General features: G+C 32.5%; 1 protein-coding gene across 1 annotated transcript; it reads right to left on the reverse strand.

Annotated features, from left to right (window-relative positions):
• Nucleotides 1-7,687: 7,687 nt before the first annotated feature.
• On the reverse strand, nucleotides 7,688-10,715 carry LOC100242885 (uncharacterized). The gene is made up of 4 exons (XM_002264056.5): nucleotides 10,481-10,715; nucleotides 8,520-9,801; nucleotides 8,139-8,337; nucleotides 7,688-8,029 (listed from the first exon to the last, which is right to left on the reverse strand). Exons 2-4 carry the CDS (start codon nucleotides 9,733-9,735, stop codon nucleotides 7,753-7,755), a joined length of 1,692 nt encoding a protein of 563 aa, XP_002264092.1. The 5' UTR covers nucleotides 9,736-9,801; nucleotides 10,481-10,715; the 3' UTR covers nucleotides 7,688-7,752.
• Between the last annotated feature and the right edge of the window lie 5,380 nt (nucleotides 10,716-16,095).

Consider the following 16,095-nt stretch of genomic DNA (forward strand, 5'->3'; position numbering starts at 1 on the left):
AACTTGTAACACATTACATCATCCAATAATATTTGTATATCAAATGTTCACAAAATGATAGTACATCAAACACATCAAACCCACCAAAACTAAAAAAGTAAAGTGAATACACATTAAAACATGATTTAGAAATGTTAAGCCTCCCAACATTCATGTATACCTACATTTCATATGCATAAAACCGACTAACCATAAAATGACACAAGAGTTGCATCCAAAAACCCAAAATTCTCAATTCCAAATAAAGTAATGTTTATGTCCTATAATGTATGACATAAGAGTCATATCTAAAAACCTAAATCTTGTTGCATCTTTCTCCTTTCTTTTTATTCTTCATATCGTCCTCCCAAGAGTGTATACTTGCATTTCATAGTTTAATGAGTTTTAGAGTTCTTATTGAAAATAAAAATATGATGTTATAAAAAATAAACAAATCTAAGTACTAATGTTTTCTTTTTCTTTTTCCTTTTTCTCATTTTGATATAAAAATAGTTCGTAAAGAATAAGTAATGTTATACAATGCCAATGGAAAATTCAATCATACAACAACTAAGGGACTTACCATGAATGATCACGATACATCAATATGATTCATGATTAGTTATAACACAAAAGTAATCAATTTTTCTCTAATTTCATCAAATTCTACTTGAGAATATGTTTTTTTGTCATCAAACTGAAATCAAATGAGAATAACATTAATATCACAATAATTGGAAGTATGAAATTATGTACAATTCATTAAATGAGTAAAACCTTTAATATATGCAATAACTATAAAATCAACAATTATTTTTTTAATGAATCTCATAACAAAGTAGTCACATTTGAACTCAAATAAAAACAATTCAAGAAAATAAAAAATAAATCAAAACTACAAAATCAAAATATAAATCTAAAATTTTAAAAAATACTAATTTTCTACTTAAAATTTTCACTTTTTAATGTTTTTTTATAATTCATTTTGCTTTTAAAAATCATTTTTAACATCTAATTCTTTATATATATATATATATATATATATATATATATATATATATATATAAATTCTCTTATTTTCATACAAGAAATTTCCATTTATGCCTAAAATACTTTTAGAAAAATCATTGCCAACAAAATTTTATTTTTAAAATTATTTTCAACATTCTTATTTAAAAAAATTATCACTGGATTATTTTCAAAAAAGATAGTCCTAAAAAAATTAATATTTTATAACCCAATTTAAACTCAAAAATTATCCCCAATATTATTTTATATTCCTAAATTATTTTCAAACAAAATAAAAATTATTAATATTTTGATTCATTTTTAAATACTTTCACAAAAATATATTTTAACCACAGATTATTTTAATTTATCAAAATATTTTTAGGAAATGAGCTATTTTCCATTTATTACTATCCTATTTTTCAAAACATATTTTCAAGCATTTCATTCACATTTTAAAATTTCAAATACTAAAATTATTGTTTTTATAAAACAACAAAGCATGTAAATTTCAACTACTAAAATTATTGTTTTTGTAGAATAAACAAAGCAACATACACTTCTCTTCCATTTACTAATTCAACTATTACAATCACCCCAATATTTTGTTCACCTACCAATAATTCATTCCATGTAGGTGACTCTTTAAAAAAAAATCATATTTATAATACCCTTTACCACTCTGATACCCAATATTCTATTCCATTTAGGTGACTCAATACAAAGAAAGTAGAAATGTTTTCTTAGGTTAACTGAAGAAAACCCTAAATAGCTTAAGTGTTTTTGGATTAATTGAGCATCATCTTGTAGTAGATGTCAATCTCTATTGTTAGACTTCACCAAAAAGCTCCTAGCACGGTGGAAAAAATTATCAAATATAGTCAAGTCTTCAATAAAATATTATTTCATGTGAAAAATTACTACAAACTAGTGTATCTCTCATTCTCAATTAGACAAAAATTTTAAAAATCATTCATTTATCTTGTTTTCATTTGTTTTGGGGCTTATTAGCAATGAAACGAAAAATATGTTAGAATGTTAAACCTAGTTTTTACTTCCTTGGAACTCGATAAAAGACACCATTTACAAAACCCACATCATAGATATACTAAATCAAGAGATATAAAACAATTATACTAACAAAGATTTTTGCATTAATAAAAAAAAAATGAAGATGATAGATAAGGGATTTTGACTTACCCGAGATTTTACAAAACAAAGAATATCAATTATGGGTGTGCCGACCATGGGTGTGAGAAGAAGGAGAAGAAAACGATGGTTAGGGTTAAGCAATAAGATCTTTTATATTAGTTAATGTATATATGGAAACAATGGACTTTTCATAAATTGTTCCTACTCACTATTTTAAAAAAAGGCCCATTGAGTTATAAAATTTAATTTTTTTATTTCATATGGTGTCACTTCCAAAAAATGACACCATAAATCTAAAATTAGCATCATCTAACTACCCTAATTGAAGATTTTTTATATGATGTGTCACCTTTATAAATTTTAAGCTCAATGGTGTCATTATTTTAAATGCGACACCATAAATAATGACATCATAAATTATTTTTGTAGTAGTGGGTGGAAAGAAGCTTGGTCATGCAATCAGCAAGTTGATCATCAGAAGGTGTGAACTAGAGAGAGAGAGCGTTGAAGAACATGTTCCCGGACAAAGTGGTAGTCGATTTCCACATGTTTGGTTTGGGCATACAAAATAGGATTGGCATTTAAGTATGTTGCACTGATATGATCACAAAGAATGAGGGGAGGTGATGGGAGTAATGGAAAGTTCACAAAGAAGAGATTCAGTCCAAGCAATTTCCGCAACCCTATTTGCTACCCCTCGGTACTCTGATTCGATGTTGGACCGGGATACCACTTCTTGTTTGGAAGATGACCAAGAAACCATATTTGAGCCAAGAAAAAGGTAGTAGCCACTAGTGCAACGCTTGTCATCAGGGCAAGAGGCCCAATTGGCATCTGTATAGCAAGTGATGTTGAAGTCCAGTGAAGGCTGTAGGAAGATACCAAAATGAGATATGCCCTTTAAGTACCAGAGAATACGTTTAACAACCTACCAATGAACATCAAAGGGATGGTGCATGAATTGACACACTTTATTTACTACAAAAGCTATATCTGGGCGTGTCAAGGTACAATACTGAAGAGCACCAACAAAACTGCGATAATCTGAATCATTTTTAAGAGCCACACCATCATGAAGAGAGAGATTTGTGTTGGAGGACATAGGAGTGGGACATGGCTTGGCATCTAACATAGCAGCTCGGGTAAAGAGATCAATGATATGCTTTGCTTGGCTGAGTTGAATACCAGTAGGGGTGTGATGAACCTCCAAGCCCAAAAAATAGTTGTTTTTTATATGTTAGAATTGCCTCGTTAAAAAACTTGCAAGTAAAACCCAATAGGACAAAACCTAGATGAAGGGAAAAAAGAGTACAATACACTAACACCCTTTTATAAACATTCTCCTTCTCATGTTGATATCCTTGAGTTTACACATTCCAATCTTCTGTATTAACTTCTTAAATGTTGAGGTTGGCAACGACTTTATGAACAAATCTACTATATTATCACTTGAGTGTATTTGTTGCACATCAATATCACCACTCTTCTGGAGTTCATGTGTATAAAAGAATTTTAGTGAAATGTGTGTAGTTCTATCTCATTTAATATAACCCTTTGTTATCTGTGTAATGCATGCAGCATTATCTTCAAATAATATTGTTAAGTCACCTTTGATAGAAAAGAGTCCACATGATTCCCGAATATTCTAGATCATAGATCTTAGTCATATATATTCACAACTTGCTTCATGAATTGCCAGTATTTCTGAATGATTTGATGATGTGGCCACCATTGTTTGTTTGACAAATCTCCATGAAATAGCAGTACCATTACAATTAAACACATACCCTATTTGTGACCTACCTTTATGTGGATCTAAAAGATATCCTGCATCTGCATATCCAAGCAATTGTTGTTTTGATTTCCTTAAGTAAAATAGACACATATCAGTAGTTCCGTAAAGATAACGCAATATATGTTTGATGTCATTCCAATGTCTTCGAGTTGGAGCGGAACTGTATTTTGCTAATAAATTGACAAAAAAAACAATGTTTGGGCATATACAATTGGCAAAATACATAAGTGCACCAATAACACTAAGATATGGTACTTCAGGACTAAGTAATTCTTCATCTTTTTTGCAATGATGAAATGGGTCCTTTTTCACATCAAGAGATCGGATAACCATTGGAGAACTTAAAAGATGTGTTTTATCCATATAAAAATACTTCAAAACTTTCTTAATGTATGTTGATCGATGTACTAAAACTCCATTTTGAAAATGCTTGATTTGGAAGCTAAGACAAATTTTTGTTTTTCCAAGATCTTTCATCTCAAATTCCTTTTCAAGTAATTTTTAATTTTGTGACCTTTTCAGGAGTTCCAACAATATTTAAGTCATCAACATACATTGCAATAATTGCAAATTCGGTTTTTGATTTCTTAATGAAGATGCATGGGCATATAAGGTTATTCACATGCCCTTATTTTAGCAAGTATTTGCTAAGGCGACTGTACCATATGCGTCCAGATTGCTTTAATCCATACAAGGATCGTTGTAACTTGATTGAGTACATGCTACAAGACGATGTACTATTTGCTTCAGGCAATTTAAATCCTTCAGGGATTTTCATGTATATCATTATCCATGGATTCGTATAAATATGTTGCAATAACATCCATGAGATGCATATCTAGTCCTTTTGAGATTATCAAACTAATTAAGAAATGGAATGTGATTGTGTCCATGAGGGGAGAGTATGTTTCCTCGTAGTCAATACCAGGTCTCTATAAGAAACCCTGTGCTACTAATCGTGCTTTATATCTTATGATCTCATTATTTTCATTGTGTTTTTGTACAAATACCCATTTGTACCCAATAGGCTTTACATCTTCAAGTGTTTGGACTATAGGTAAAAAAACTTCTCGTTTTGTTAATGAGTTTAACTCTGCCTGCATAGCTTCTTTCCATTTTGGCCAATCATTTCTATGTCAGCATTCTTTCACATTTTGTGGTTTGGGATCTTCATCATTTCTTATGATATCAAAGGCTACTTGGAAAGTGAAAATATTGTTAATAACAATATTATTTCAATCCCATTTTTCTCTCATGTGTACATAACTTACTGAGATCTCACAATTTTCAGGTACTTGTGTCTCTTTAGGGGTTTCTCATTCAATATGTGCCTCTTCAGGGGCTTCTTATTCAATATGTGTCTATTTAGGGGCTTTCTGCATTATTTATGCCTCTTTTGGGGCTATAGAGTTATCAATTTTAAACTAATCAGTCATTTTGATGGCCTTTTCTAGAGTGCTAAGTTTTTCTTGTATTCTCATCTTATAGAGAGTCACATCCTTTAAGTCGACAGGTCTACCACACTTCAGGTGTATTTTAGATTCATTTATTAATTGTCCTGCAAGAAATCAATCCATGTTGGAGTAACCAAGATATGTGACTTTGTCACTTTCTTTATATCAATGAATGCATCTGGTAATTGATTTGCAATATTTTGAAAATGAATGATCCTTTGAACTTCTAGTTCACATTGATTTGTACGAGGATCAAGATGGGTCATAGTAGATACCTTCCAGCTAATTTCTCGTTGTTCTTTAGGAATCGACTTTTCTCCCCCTAATAACGGGAAAACACTCTCATTAAAATGACAATTCGCAAAGCGGGTTGTAAAAACATTTATTGTCAAAGGTTCAAGATATCTTATGATAGATGGAGAATCAAAACCTACATAAATACCAAGTTTTCATTGGGAACCCATTTTAGTGCGTTGTGTAGGTGTAATTGGTACTTATACTGCACAACTAAAGATTCGTAAGTGAAAGATATTTGGTTGTTTTCCAAGCACAAGTAGTGAAGGGGAGCATTCATGGTAAGTTGTAAGTTGAATAAGGACTAAAGCTATAGCATGCATAATAGCATGTTCCTAGGTGAAAGTAGGTAATTTGGTTTTCATTAGTAATGGTCAAGCTATTAATTAGAGACCTTTGATGAAGGATTCTACTAATCCATTTTGGGTATGAATATGAACAACATGATGCTTAATATTTATCCCTACTGACATACAATAGTCAATGAATGTTTGTGAAATAAATTCGTCAACATTAATATCAAGACGTATTGTCTTAATTGGATAATTTGGAAATTGTGCTCGTAATATGATCATTTATGCAAGGAGTCTAGCAAAGGTAACGTTATGTGTAGAAATGAGACAAAAATATGACCACCTAGTAGAAACATCTATTAAGATCATAAAATAACATAATGGTCCACATGGTGGATAGATAGACCCACATATGTCCCCATGTATTCTTTCTAAAAATACTGGTGACTCGGATATGACTCTAGTAAAAGATGGTCTGACTATCAATTTACATTATGAGCAGATAGCACGTGAATATTCATTGGGCAAAAGAATCTTATGGTTCTTTAGTGGATGCTCATGTGAGTGTTTGATTATTCGATGCACCATTGAAGACCCTGGGTGGCCTAGTCTATCATGCTAAAGGACAAAAACTTTTGGGTCGTTGAACTTTTGGTTTATGACAACATATGATTCAATAGGCATTATAATTGTATGATACAACCTAGAGGAGACAGCCAAGAGTTTTTCCATTATAAGCTTCTGGCTAGATATAATGGAAGTAATATAAAGATATTTTACATTATCTTCATTCATAGTTTCAATATGATATCCATTTCTGTAGATATCTTTAAAGTTGAGCAAATTTCTTTTGGATTTTTTAAAATATAAAGCGTCATTTATATGGAATCTAGTTCCATTAGGTAGCATTATATTTGTTCTTCTAGAGCCTTCAACTAAGTTTGTAATACCAGATATGGTACTTACATTAGCTTTTATTAATGTCAATTAGAGGAATATTTTTTGTCTCGAAGAATTGTGTGTGTGGTTGCATAGTCTACAAGACATACATCATCCTCATTCATCTTGAGACCAAATAACACATAGATTTTAGATATAACTAATATTAAAAAAAAAACAGGGCATAATATAAATAACAAAAAAAATCAGATGTGAATATCAGACATAATAATATATTATTTGATATATAAAGTAACATCAATCAATGTTAATATTCTCATCATTTATTAAACGGTCTGCTTTTTCACTAGGACCTCCAAAGAAATCAATGTCATAGTAGGTTAGGTCCAATCCATCACCATTGGCAAAGTTCATCTCTATCTCTTTTTCTTTTGCTTTTATTAATGCTTGGTAAAGGTCAACCAAATGGTTGGGTATACAACAGGTACGCGACCCATGCCCCTTCATACCATATCTATAATAATTATTTTCATGGTTCTTAGGGGGTTTATCTTGTAAACACTTCCCATTTTCTTGTTTTGCCTCAGTATTATTCCACTTTTGGTGGTGCAATGAGGCTTTCCTCTTATGAGAATTTGATGAATTGTTACCATAAGAAGCATGGTATCAGGGATTTTTTCCACGACCATGTCCTCGTCCTCATCCATGTCCATGAGTTTGGGACGATATTGCATTCACTTTTGGGAATGGTTCAGATCCAGTTGGACGAGACTGGTTATTTCTCATCAACAGCTCATTATTTTGTTCAGCAACAAGAAAACATGATATTAATTCAGAATATTTTGTAAATCCACACTCTCAATATTAAAAGTTTTTTCTAATTCAGTTTTTTATGCCCAAATTTGTATGTTCTGCTGGGATTGCAGTTGAAGTTATTGTCACCCCCAAAGCCATACTTGGTGCGGTACCCTGGGTAGTCCATAAAATTAAAGGGCTCCTCTTCTATAAGTCGAAGCCCAACTCTTGAGGCTAGAAATTCCAAATTCCACTCATAAAAGAAGCCATTGCTTTTGTTAGTAATGTGGATTTCTCCATCTATGTGAATCATCTTCTTAGCATTTTCTAAAAACAGCTGTACCAGCATTTGATTTCGCCTGCAAGAATTAACAATGATATAGAAGGAAAATTTTCATGTAAGAATTAGGAATACAGGCTATACATAAATTCGATTGAAGAAGCTTTTCAAAGAAAGAATCTACCAACCGGATCTTATCTTCCCTAGATGCATTGGGAAAAAATCCAGCCAGCGGGAAGTTGTAGACAACTCGATCAAAACGCATGCAATTGAATGGGAAAACGTGTGCCATTTTGGTGGCATCAACATCATGCATGACCTTAGCTCCCAAGCTCCGTAGTGAATCGATGTTGGACAAGGCATGCCTATAGTTTGTGCTCAAAAACTCTGAAAATTGCAGTCAATTAAGGCCATAAGACAAACCCCAAATGGGTGCTGGGGCACATGCTAATCAAGGTTTACTCGGGACTAGAATGAGAAAAATACCCAAATCAACCAAAATCATGACATTCATGAGAAACACTCAAAGAAGATTACCAACTTATGATTCAGGATTTCTTATTTGTTACCTATAGAATCAAGAGAAGTAGCGGTTATGTTTGTAGCAGAAGCAAAAGCCACGGCCAAAGACGCAGAGAATGAGAAGTCCCCTTCACCCACCAGCAATATTTTGTACTCACTGCTGTAGTGCTTTATCCATCTTACTCTAAGCTTTCCTTCCTCTAGGTCTTCTTCACAGCTGCTACAGTCCCACCAATTTTTTCCTACCACTCCTCTGGTTCGTTCTTCGTTTTCTTCAATTATGTTGTAATGGTGGAGCCGTGCAGAAACTTGCTTCTCATCACCTACAACTTGGATTTTAAATTTTGAAGGAATTAACAGATCCAATGCATCATCAGACCTGGAATTGCTGCGTGGGTCCAAGCTCAGTGGAAAACCCAGAGAGTTTCGCTGCGATGCACCATTGATGCCTGAGTTGCTGCTTGGGACAGAGCTCAGTGGAAGAGTCACTGGATTTGACTGGAAATGGGATGCACCACTCACGCTAGAGTGGCTGCAGGAGCTAGAGAGTAGTGAAGGATGAGTCTGTATCTTTGGCTGAGCATGAGAAGTACCACTTGGCCTGGATAGGCCACACGAGTTGGAGGTGAGTGGCTGAGGAGTCTGCACTGGTTTTGGGTAAAAATGGGTTGTGCTGGATTGGCTGCATGAGCTAGAACTTAGCTGTTGGTGAGTCTCTAGTTTTGGCTGGACAGGGGATGATACAGTCGCGATAGAGAGGCCACCTGAGCTCAAGTTGAGTTGATGATGAGTCTGCACTGGTTTTGGGTAAAAATGGGTTGTGCTGGATTGGCTGCATGAGCTAGAACTCAGTTGTTGGTGAGTCTCTAGTTTTGGCTGGACAGGGGATGATACAGTCGCGATAGAGAGGCCACCTGAGCTCGAGTTGAGTTGATGACGAGTCTGCAGTGTTGGCTGAAGACGTGATGCACCACTTGTTTTGGAGTGGGTGAATGGGTTAGAGCTAGAGCTAGAGTTAGAGCTAGAGCTCAGTGGAGGCGTAGGATGAGTCCGTAGATTTGTCTGCAATGTGTAGTCCCTACATGATCCTAAACTCGGTGGAGAAGTAATTGGATTTGGTTGCAACGCAGGCCTTGAGCTTGAAGAGTTGGTGTCTGAGCCCAATCTCGGTGGAGAAATCAGGGGTAGTTTTTCACTTGGCTTCTTTTTATCATCTTTTTCACCCCACAACCAGCGAATAATAATGGAGAGAATTTGACCCATTGAATCACCTGTCCCCCTTCTTTTTCTTCTTTTTCTTCTTCTTCTTCTTCATCTTCATCTAGGAGCCTGTAAACATAGAAATGTCCCTTGTCATGAAAACCATGCGGGCGTGCACTGCAATGTCAATGGACTTGACACAGGTCCCACCAACATTGCATTAAATTTTCCTTCTCGGACAAGTAAGATAAGGAATGCCTCTGCCACATACTGTTGAGAAATATAAGAAGATATTACCCACAAAGCCTATCATGTTAACATTCAAGTCATCCCACATCATTTCATAACATATTAAATCAGGTATCATTTCACATCAAATCATTGTAGCCTGCTTGACTACTCCAATTCCCAAGCCTTTCTCCTCCTTTTTGAATGTTGATTACATCAATGTCTAGTTTCTAGTGATGTAGGGTTGTGTGAGTCTTTATCTGCCATATCAGACCGAGACATTAATAGTGGGATTCTTTTTTTCTTTGCAAATCAATATGACTCAAATGCAACATTCATGTTGGAATACAAAGGGATTCAAATTGCCAACAAATGAACCAAAAATCATCTTCACAGCCAAATCTACAACTACTAAACATCTTTTCCCTCTAAAACTAGTAAAATTTTCATCCAGACATGTTGATTAACTATAGAAGAACAGGCTTCTGCATTCATCCCCATCTAAGTTCAGCATTTTAGCAGAAACCCAATATGAAAAAACAGAATGACAGAAAGGGTAAAAGGGCGCCAATATCAATACCATGCATGCAGATGAGCTTGTGGATGATGAGAGCTTTGTTGAGACCAGAGATCAAAGCTCCCAAATCAGAGTTTTCCCACCAAAGATCGGACGAGATCAAACACTAGTGATGCTTGGCTTGCAGGAGATCCATCAGTGTTGGGTGTGAGAGATGAGAGTTGTGCTGAGAGTGAAGGGGGAGCAACATCAGAAGGTAAAGAAGTTTCCCATGATTCGTACGTCCAAAGACTTGGTTGGACTTGGCCATTTTTATGCTACGTGGAGGCACTCTATTCGGATTAATAAAGTGATAAAAGAAAAAAATTAGGAAAGAAGTCCATTTCATCAAAGAATTTGATACCCAAACTAATGGAAGTAATTAAAATAGATTGATGATGATGATGGCTGCACCAAACAGCATTTGATACCCAACCCACCAATCATAAAATTCAGTGACATGGGAGTGCATAAAGCAAAATAAGGTATACTAAAATTATTTTAAAATACTTTGTATTTCCAGATAATTTTTTATTTGGGGAAAAGGAAACAAAGTTGAAGAATTATTTTAAAACAATTTTTTCATTTTAAGATTTTTTTTTTTTAATTTTCTTTCACTTGGTAAATATTTCCTAATTTTAAAAATTATTATATATTATTTAATTTATATTATTTTAATACTTATCATTATAAAAATAAATATGCACTTAAATATTTATAAAAATAAACATTATATATTTTTTGTAAAAAATTTCATAAAGCTTACGGTTGGTCTAGTGGTAGCAATCTCTATTTTTTATTGCTGCCTTTTAGGCTTGATTTCTCATACTCCTCTTTTCTACGTATACCCATCCCACATTGAAAACCTATACAAGCATTTCCCCCCATAAATTACATATGAGCTTGGCATAGAAATTAGTTACTTATAATGTGGCCCATCAAAATAAATGTATTTGGACTCTACAGCTCTTAGGGCTACAGAAGGTGTTAATTTTGCCGATTCAATTTTGAAAACATTTAAAATCAATAAAGAGGGGTTCACATTACAAAAATATTCTTAACTTTTGTATATTTTTCGATAAATAACTCTATGTATTTTCAATGAAGTTGAAATCGTACAACATATTATTAATTTGAGGCATTGACATACATTCTCTGTACAAAAATATTCTTAATTTTTGTGTATTCTTCAATGAAGAACTCTATGTATTTTCAATGAAGTTGAGATCGTACAACATATTTTTAATTTGACTTGACTTAAAGACACAGACATACATTCTCTATACAAAAATATTTTTAATTTGTGTATTCTTCAATGAAGAACTCTATGTATTTTCAATGAAGTTAAGATCGTATGACATATTCTTAATTTGACTTGACTTAAAGACACAGACATACATTCTATATACAAAAATATTCTTAACTTGTGTATTTTTCAATAAAGAACTCTATGTATTTTCAATGAAGTTGAGATCGTACAACATATATATTCGTAATTTGACTTGACTTAGAGGCACTAACATCTTCCTCCCAAATTCATTGTATGTGTAAATGGCATCTTCTTCCCAAACTCAGTGTATGTGTAAATGAAAGAGAGTTGATTCAAAGATCCAAACAATCTTCTACTTTTAAAATTTTATAAACCCAATCTATGATTTTCTATTTAAAGAAATCGATAATAAACTAAATTCAACCAAAAATTACATACATATCTATAATATATAATATCTATTAGTTATATTACCAACTTAATTTTATTATAGAGTAGCATACCACATCTATAAAGTTTATAAGTGAGCTACTTAGTAATGCTATGAGAAGGTTATACGAATAGCTATATACATTCATCTCCTTGGGTTAGAATAATATGACTTGACATAAATTGCAATAATGTAATTTAAATAGGTCTATTATAATAGTATTTTTAAGCTTTTCGGATCATAATGTTTGATAGGCTTTTTGGTTTGGGCCAAAATTTAACATTTAAAAAAATAATTATTGGTTTTTATTATTAAATCGAATTGAAACCAAATGGACTTTATTATTACTAAACTCAATTAAATGTTATTTTTAATATTAAAAAAAAGTAAATATTTTGATTTTTTCTATTCAATAAAAAAATTTTAAAATAAGTAGTAGATTAATAAAAAAAAAATGAACAATTTAAAATCTTAGCAAAAAGTTAAAAAAAAATAAAAATAAACAAGACGTAAGTTAATTTTCTTTGAGTGTCGCATGACTCCCCTCTAGATGAGGGATTCGAAGTAGAAGGAAAAATTATTGACAAGGATGTTTTAATCAGTAGCTATGGCTTCTCACCCAGAAATATAGAATTGATTTTCCAAGTGCTTGTGAATGCAAGGATATGTCCTTCCATGTAATACCCCAACCCAAGATTTTGTTAGCTTTGTAAAGTACGAAGAATAACTATTTTATGTTTTTTATTTTTTGTCTGGGCTTATTAATAATTCCCTGATTGGGCTTTTAATTCATGACTGAAAATTTTGGGCCAAAACTTCCAAAGGTTAGTCTCCAACGTTTCAAATTGGGATGGCAACTTTATCCAAATCTTGTCCAGTTTATTTATACCCATTTTCATCCGATCCATACCTAAAAATAAAATAAAATAAAATAATCGCCCAAAATTTAAAAAAAATAAATGGGACAAGGTAATATTAGGAAATTTTCATATTTGCCCCATTTGATTTTTTTTTTTTATTTTGAAAATTTTAAATTATATTAAAAATAAATATAATTTATAAAAAAATAAATATTATAACTTTTTATTATTCATTTTATGAAAAGTATAAGAATTTATTTATATATGCTAAAAAGACGTGAAAATGAAAAAATAAAATAACTTTTTATTTAATATTATGTATAATAATTGGGACAAGACAAAACTTGGGTTTTAAAAAAAAATTATTGAACTCATTTCAAATTCATCACTTTAAAGGAGGGGTATCCCAAAAACGTCTTATTGTCATCCCTAGATCCAAATCCTATATATCATGTCAGTTTCCTAATTATTACTATAGTGGACAACAAAAAAAAAAAAAAACCAAAGAGAAGGAATGAGTGTTAGATTTCTTAATCCATTATCACCCAAAACACAAAACAGGATATATGTATATCAAGCATTCAAAAAAAAACATTTCTTTATCTTTTTATCTTTGGATAGAGATCCAACCTGAATCCATTTTGACGTTTTGATGAAGACGGTATGAATCTTCTAAGACTGATGGAGGGCACCACCTCTGGATTCTCTCAGGCAATGGGAGCGGGAGAGAGAGCGGTTAAGTTCTTTTCAAAAGATGTGATTGTGCCAAAAGACACAAGTCAAAGCCCTTTTATACCCTCCTGCCTTAGGGACCATACCCATTGGTTATTGGGCCTCACGGGCCTTAGGCACATCATCTAAAGCTCGTGATGGCATTGGGCTCTACACATTAGGTGGCCCATACTCAAGATTAAATCAAAAATTGCATGTTAAAAGATAGCCTTATCCTGGACAATGTTTAATATATTGTCGGTCCACATTTATTCTATCAATGAGAAGTTGCACAACTAATGTGGTTGAGAAAGTTAGACAAAGTAGATTAGATGGTGATCGATTTGACTCACATAGCAGGTCTCTCATCTATTGTAGATTTTTTAATCATTTTTCTTTTCTTTTAAGTGAAAGATTAGTAATTAGAGGGTTGGAGTTCACTTATTTCTTCTAAATTTTATGGTTTTGGCTCAAAGACTAATGAAAGATTTGAAGGTTCTAGGGATTTCCATGAAGATCAAGTAGAATACCTATCAAATTGATGACAAGAATTGCATTATGAATCTAAAATTATTTGACTAATTAAAAAAAATAGAGAGAAAATATTTTGAAGCAAAAAAGTAAGAAATGAATCTAAATTAGTAGTATATATGAATATCGAGTGGTTGACAAATAAGCTACAAATTATGGTAATAAGAAAACACTAGTGTCATAAAAATATGCAACTTATGAATCTAGGCATTGTTAAAAAGATAGTTGAAAAATATAGTTTTGAGTGTTAGAGAAAAAAAAAATAAAGACTAAATAAATTTGTTCAATATTATATCTACATATGGATGTAGGGTTAGCATTACTAGTTTTATATATGCTTTCCAATTTGTTTTCTATATTACATATTGCCAAATTACTCTACTATTTGTATCTTTGGCTCTAAAGCTTATGCAACACCTATGGCCTCTAGAATCGTGCTCTTTATTAATTAAAGGCCGCACTCCTCTCTCGAACCCTACTCCATATATAAATCTTGTTGGGTTTTATAGTATTGCACCATTACATGCCTTCACATTTCTTTTAATGTTGATAATTTATGTCAATTCATTCCTACTCTAACTCACATTCACTTTTAGATAGTTAAATGACTTCTTTGGTATCATAAGGGGGTTGTTTATTTCATGATCTTACCCTTCATGTAGCCGGTTTTTTGGATCTTTTGTTCATTTTGATACATGCTAGGATGGTTGCTCGAAGAATCGTTGGAGTACAAAGGCTATTGTGCTTTCTTTGGAAATAGTTTTGCCTCTTGATATGCTAGCAAACAGAAGGCGGTCTCTCAATCTAGTATTGCTTTTGAATAACATAGTTGCATTTGAATACTATGTCATTTGCAAATACTACCTAAACATTGGTTTGAATTCAATTCATGTTTTATAAGTGAAGGTTCCCTTATTCCATACACCTTTTATATTGTGTGATAATTTAAGTTCAACCTATTTGGTTATGAACCCTGTTTCACATTCTTATATCAAATATGCGGATATTGACTTCCCCTTATGCATAATCGAGTACTTCAACAAATCATTAGATGTCAAGTTCGTGTCTTTTGCTCATCCATTGGTAGATGCTATAACTAAGCCTCTACCTACTCAAATTCTTAGGTCTTTATCCCAAGCTCTTAGTTCTTCCACGACCTTGAGCTTGTAAGGAATGTCAGAATATAGGTCAACTAGCTCAACATTCTTTTTATCTTGTTATAATGAAAATTATAGAATCTTGTTGGAGTAAGTTATGTAATAACCAAAAGTGGTAATAACAGGGAATGAGCTCTTTGAAAGAGGGCATCCAAAGAAGGAAAAATACCCTCATGTTCTTTTAGCATATGAGTATGTAGATTGCACATAATATTATATATAGATATGAAGTTATAATTATATATATAAAAGAAAAGGAGTACAAGTGCATAGGGATGGCAATGGGGTGGTTTGGGATAGGTCATCTTATCTTAATCTCTTCCCGTTTATTCAAAATAATTTTGATTTTTGTCCCAATTAAAAAATTAAACGGAATGGGTGGTGGTATAAATTAGGACGATGTGAGACAGGACAAGACAATATTTGAAACCACCTTGAACCTATTTTGGGTTTTTAAAAATTTCAAACCTATCAATAACCTATTTATTTAAATTTCAAACTCGCCCCATTAAAGGCAAGGAAGAGTAGCTACCCGAAAAAATCCATCCATTGTCATCCCTACAAGTGCATATTAAATAAATTAATGTGGTGGCTCTAATGGAGACATGCTTAGAATATGATATAATGGGAGTATGAGTATATATGAAAAACATAGAAGAATATAGAACGTATGAATAAAT

This window comes from Vitis vinifera, chromosome 19, assembly GCF_030704535.1.
Source record: "Vitis vinifera cultivar Pinot Noir 40024 chromosome 19, ASM3070453v1".
In the NCBI taxonomy this organism is placed as follows: Eukaryota; Viridiplantae; Streptophyta; class Magnoliopsida; order Vitales; family Vitaceae; genus Vitis; species Vitis vinifera.

Bases quoted from the DNA above. Each gene is read 5' to 3' on its own strand.
- LOC100242885 (XM_002264056.5), bottom strand. From the start codon at position 9,735: ATGGGTCAAATTCTCTCCATTATTATTCGCTGGTTGTGGGGTGAAAAA. The intron at 8,338-8,519 runs GTAACAAATAAG...TGCAATTTTCAG, and splicing joins TACTTCTCTTGATTCTATAG to AGTTTTTGAGCACAAACTAT. The intron at 8,030-8,138 runs GTTGGTAGATTC...TAATTCTTGCAG, and splicing joins TCTAGGGAAGATAAGATCCG to GCGAAATCAAATGCTGGTAC.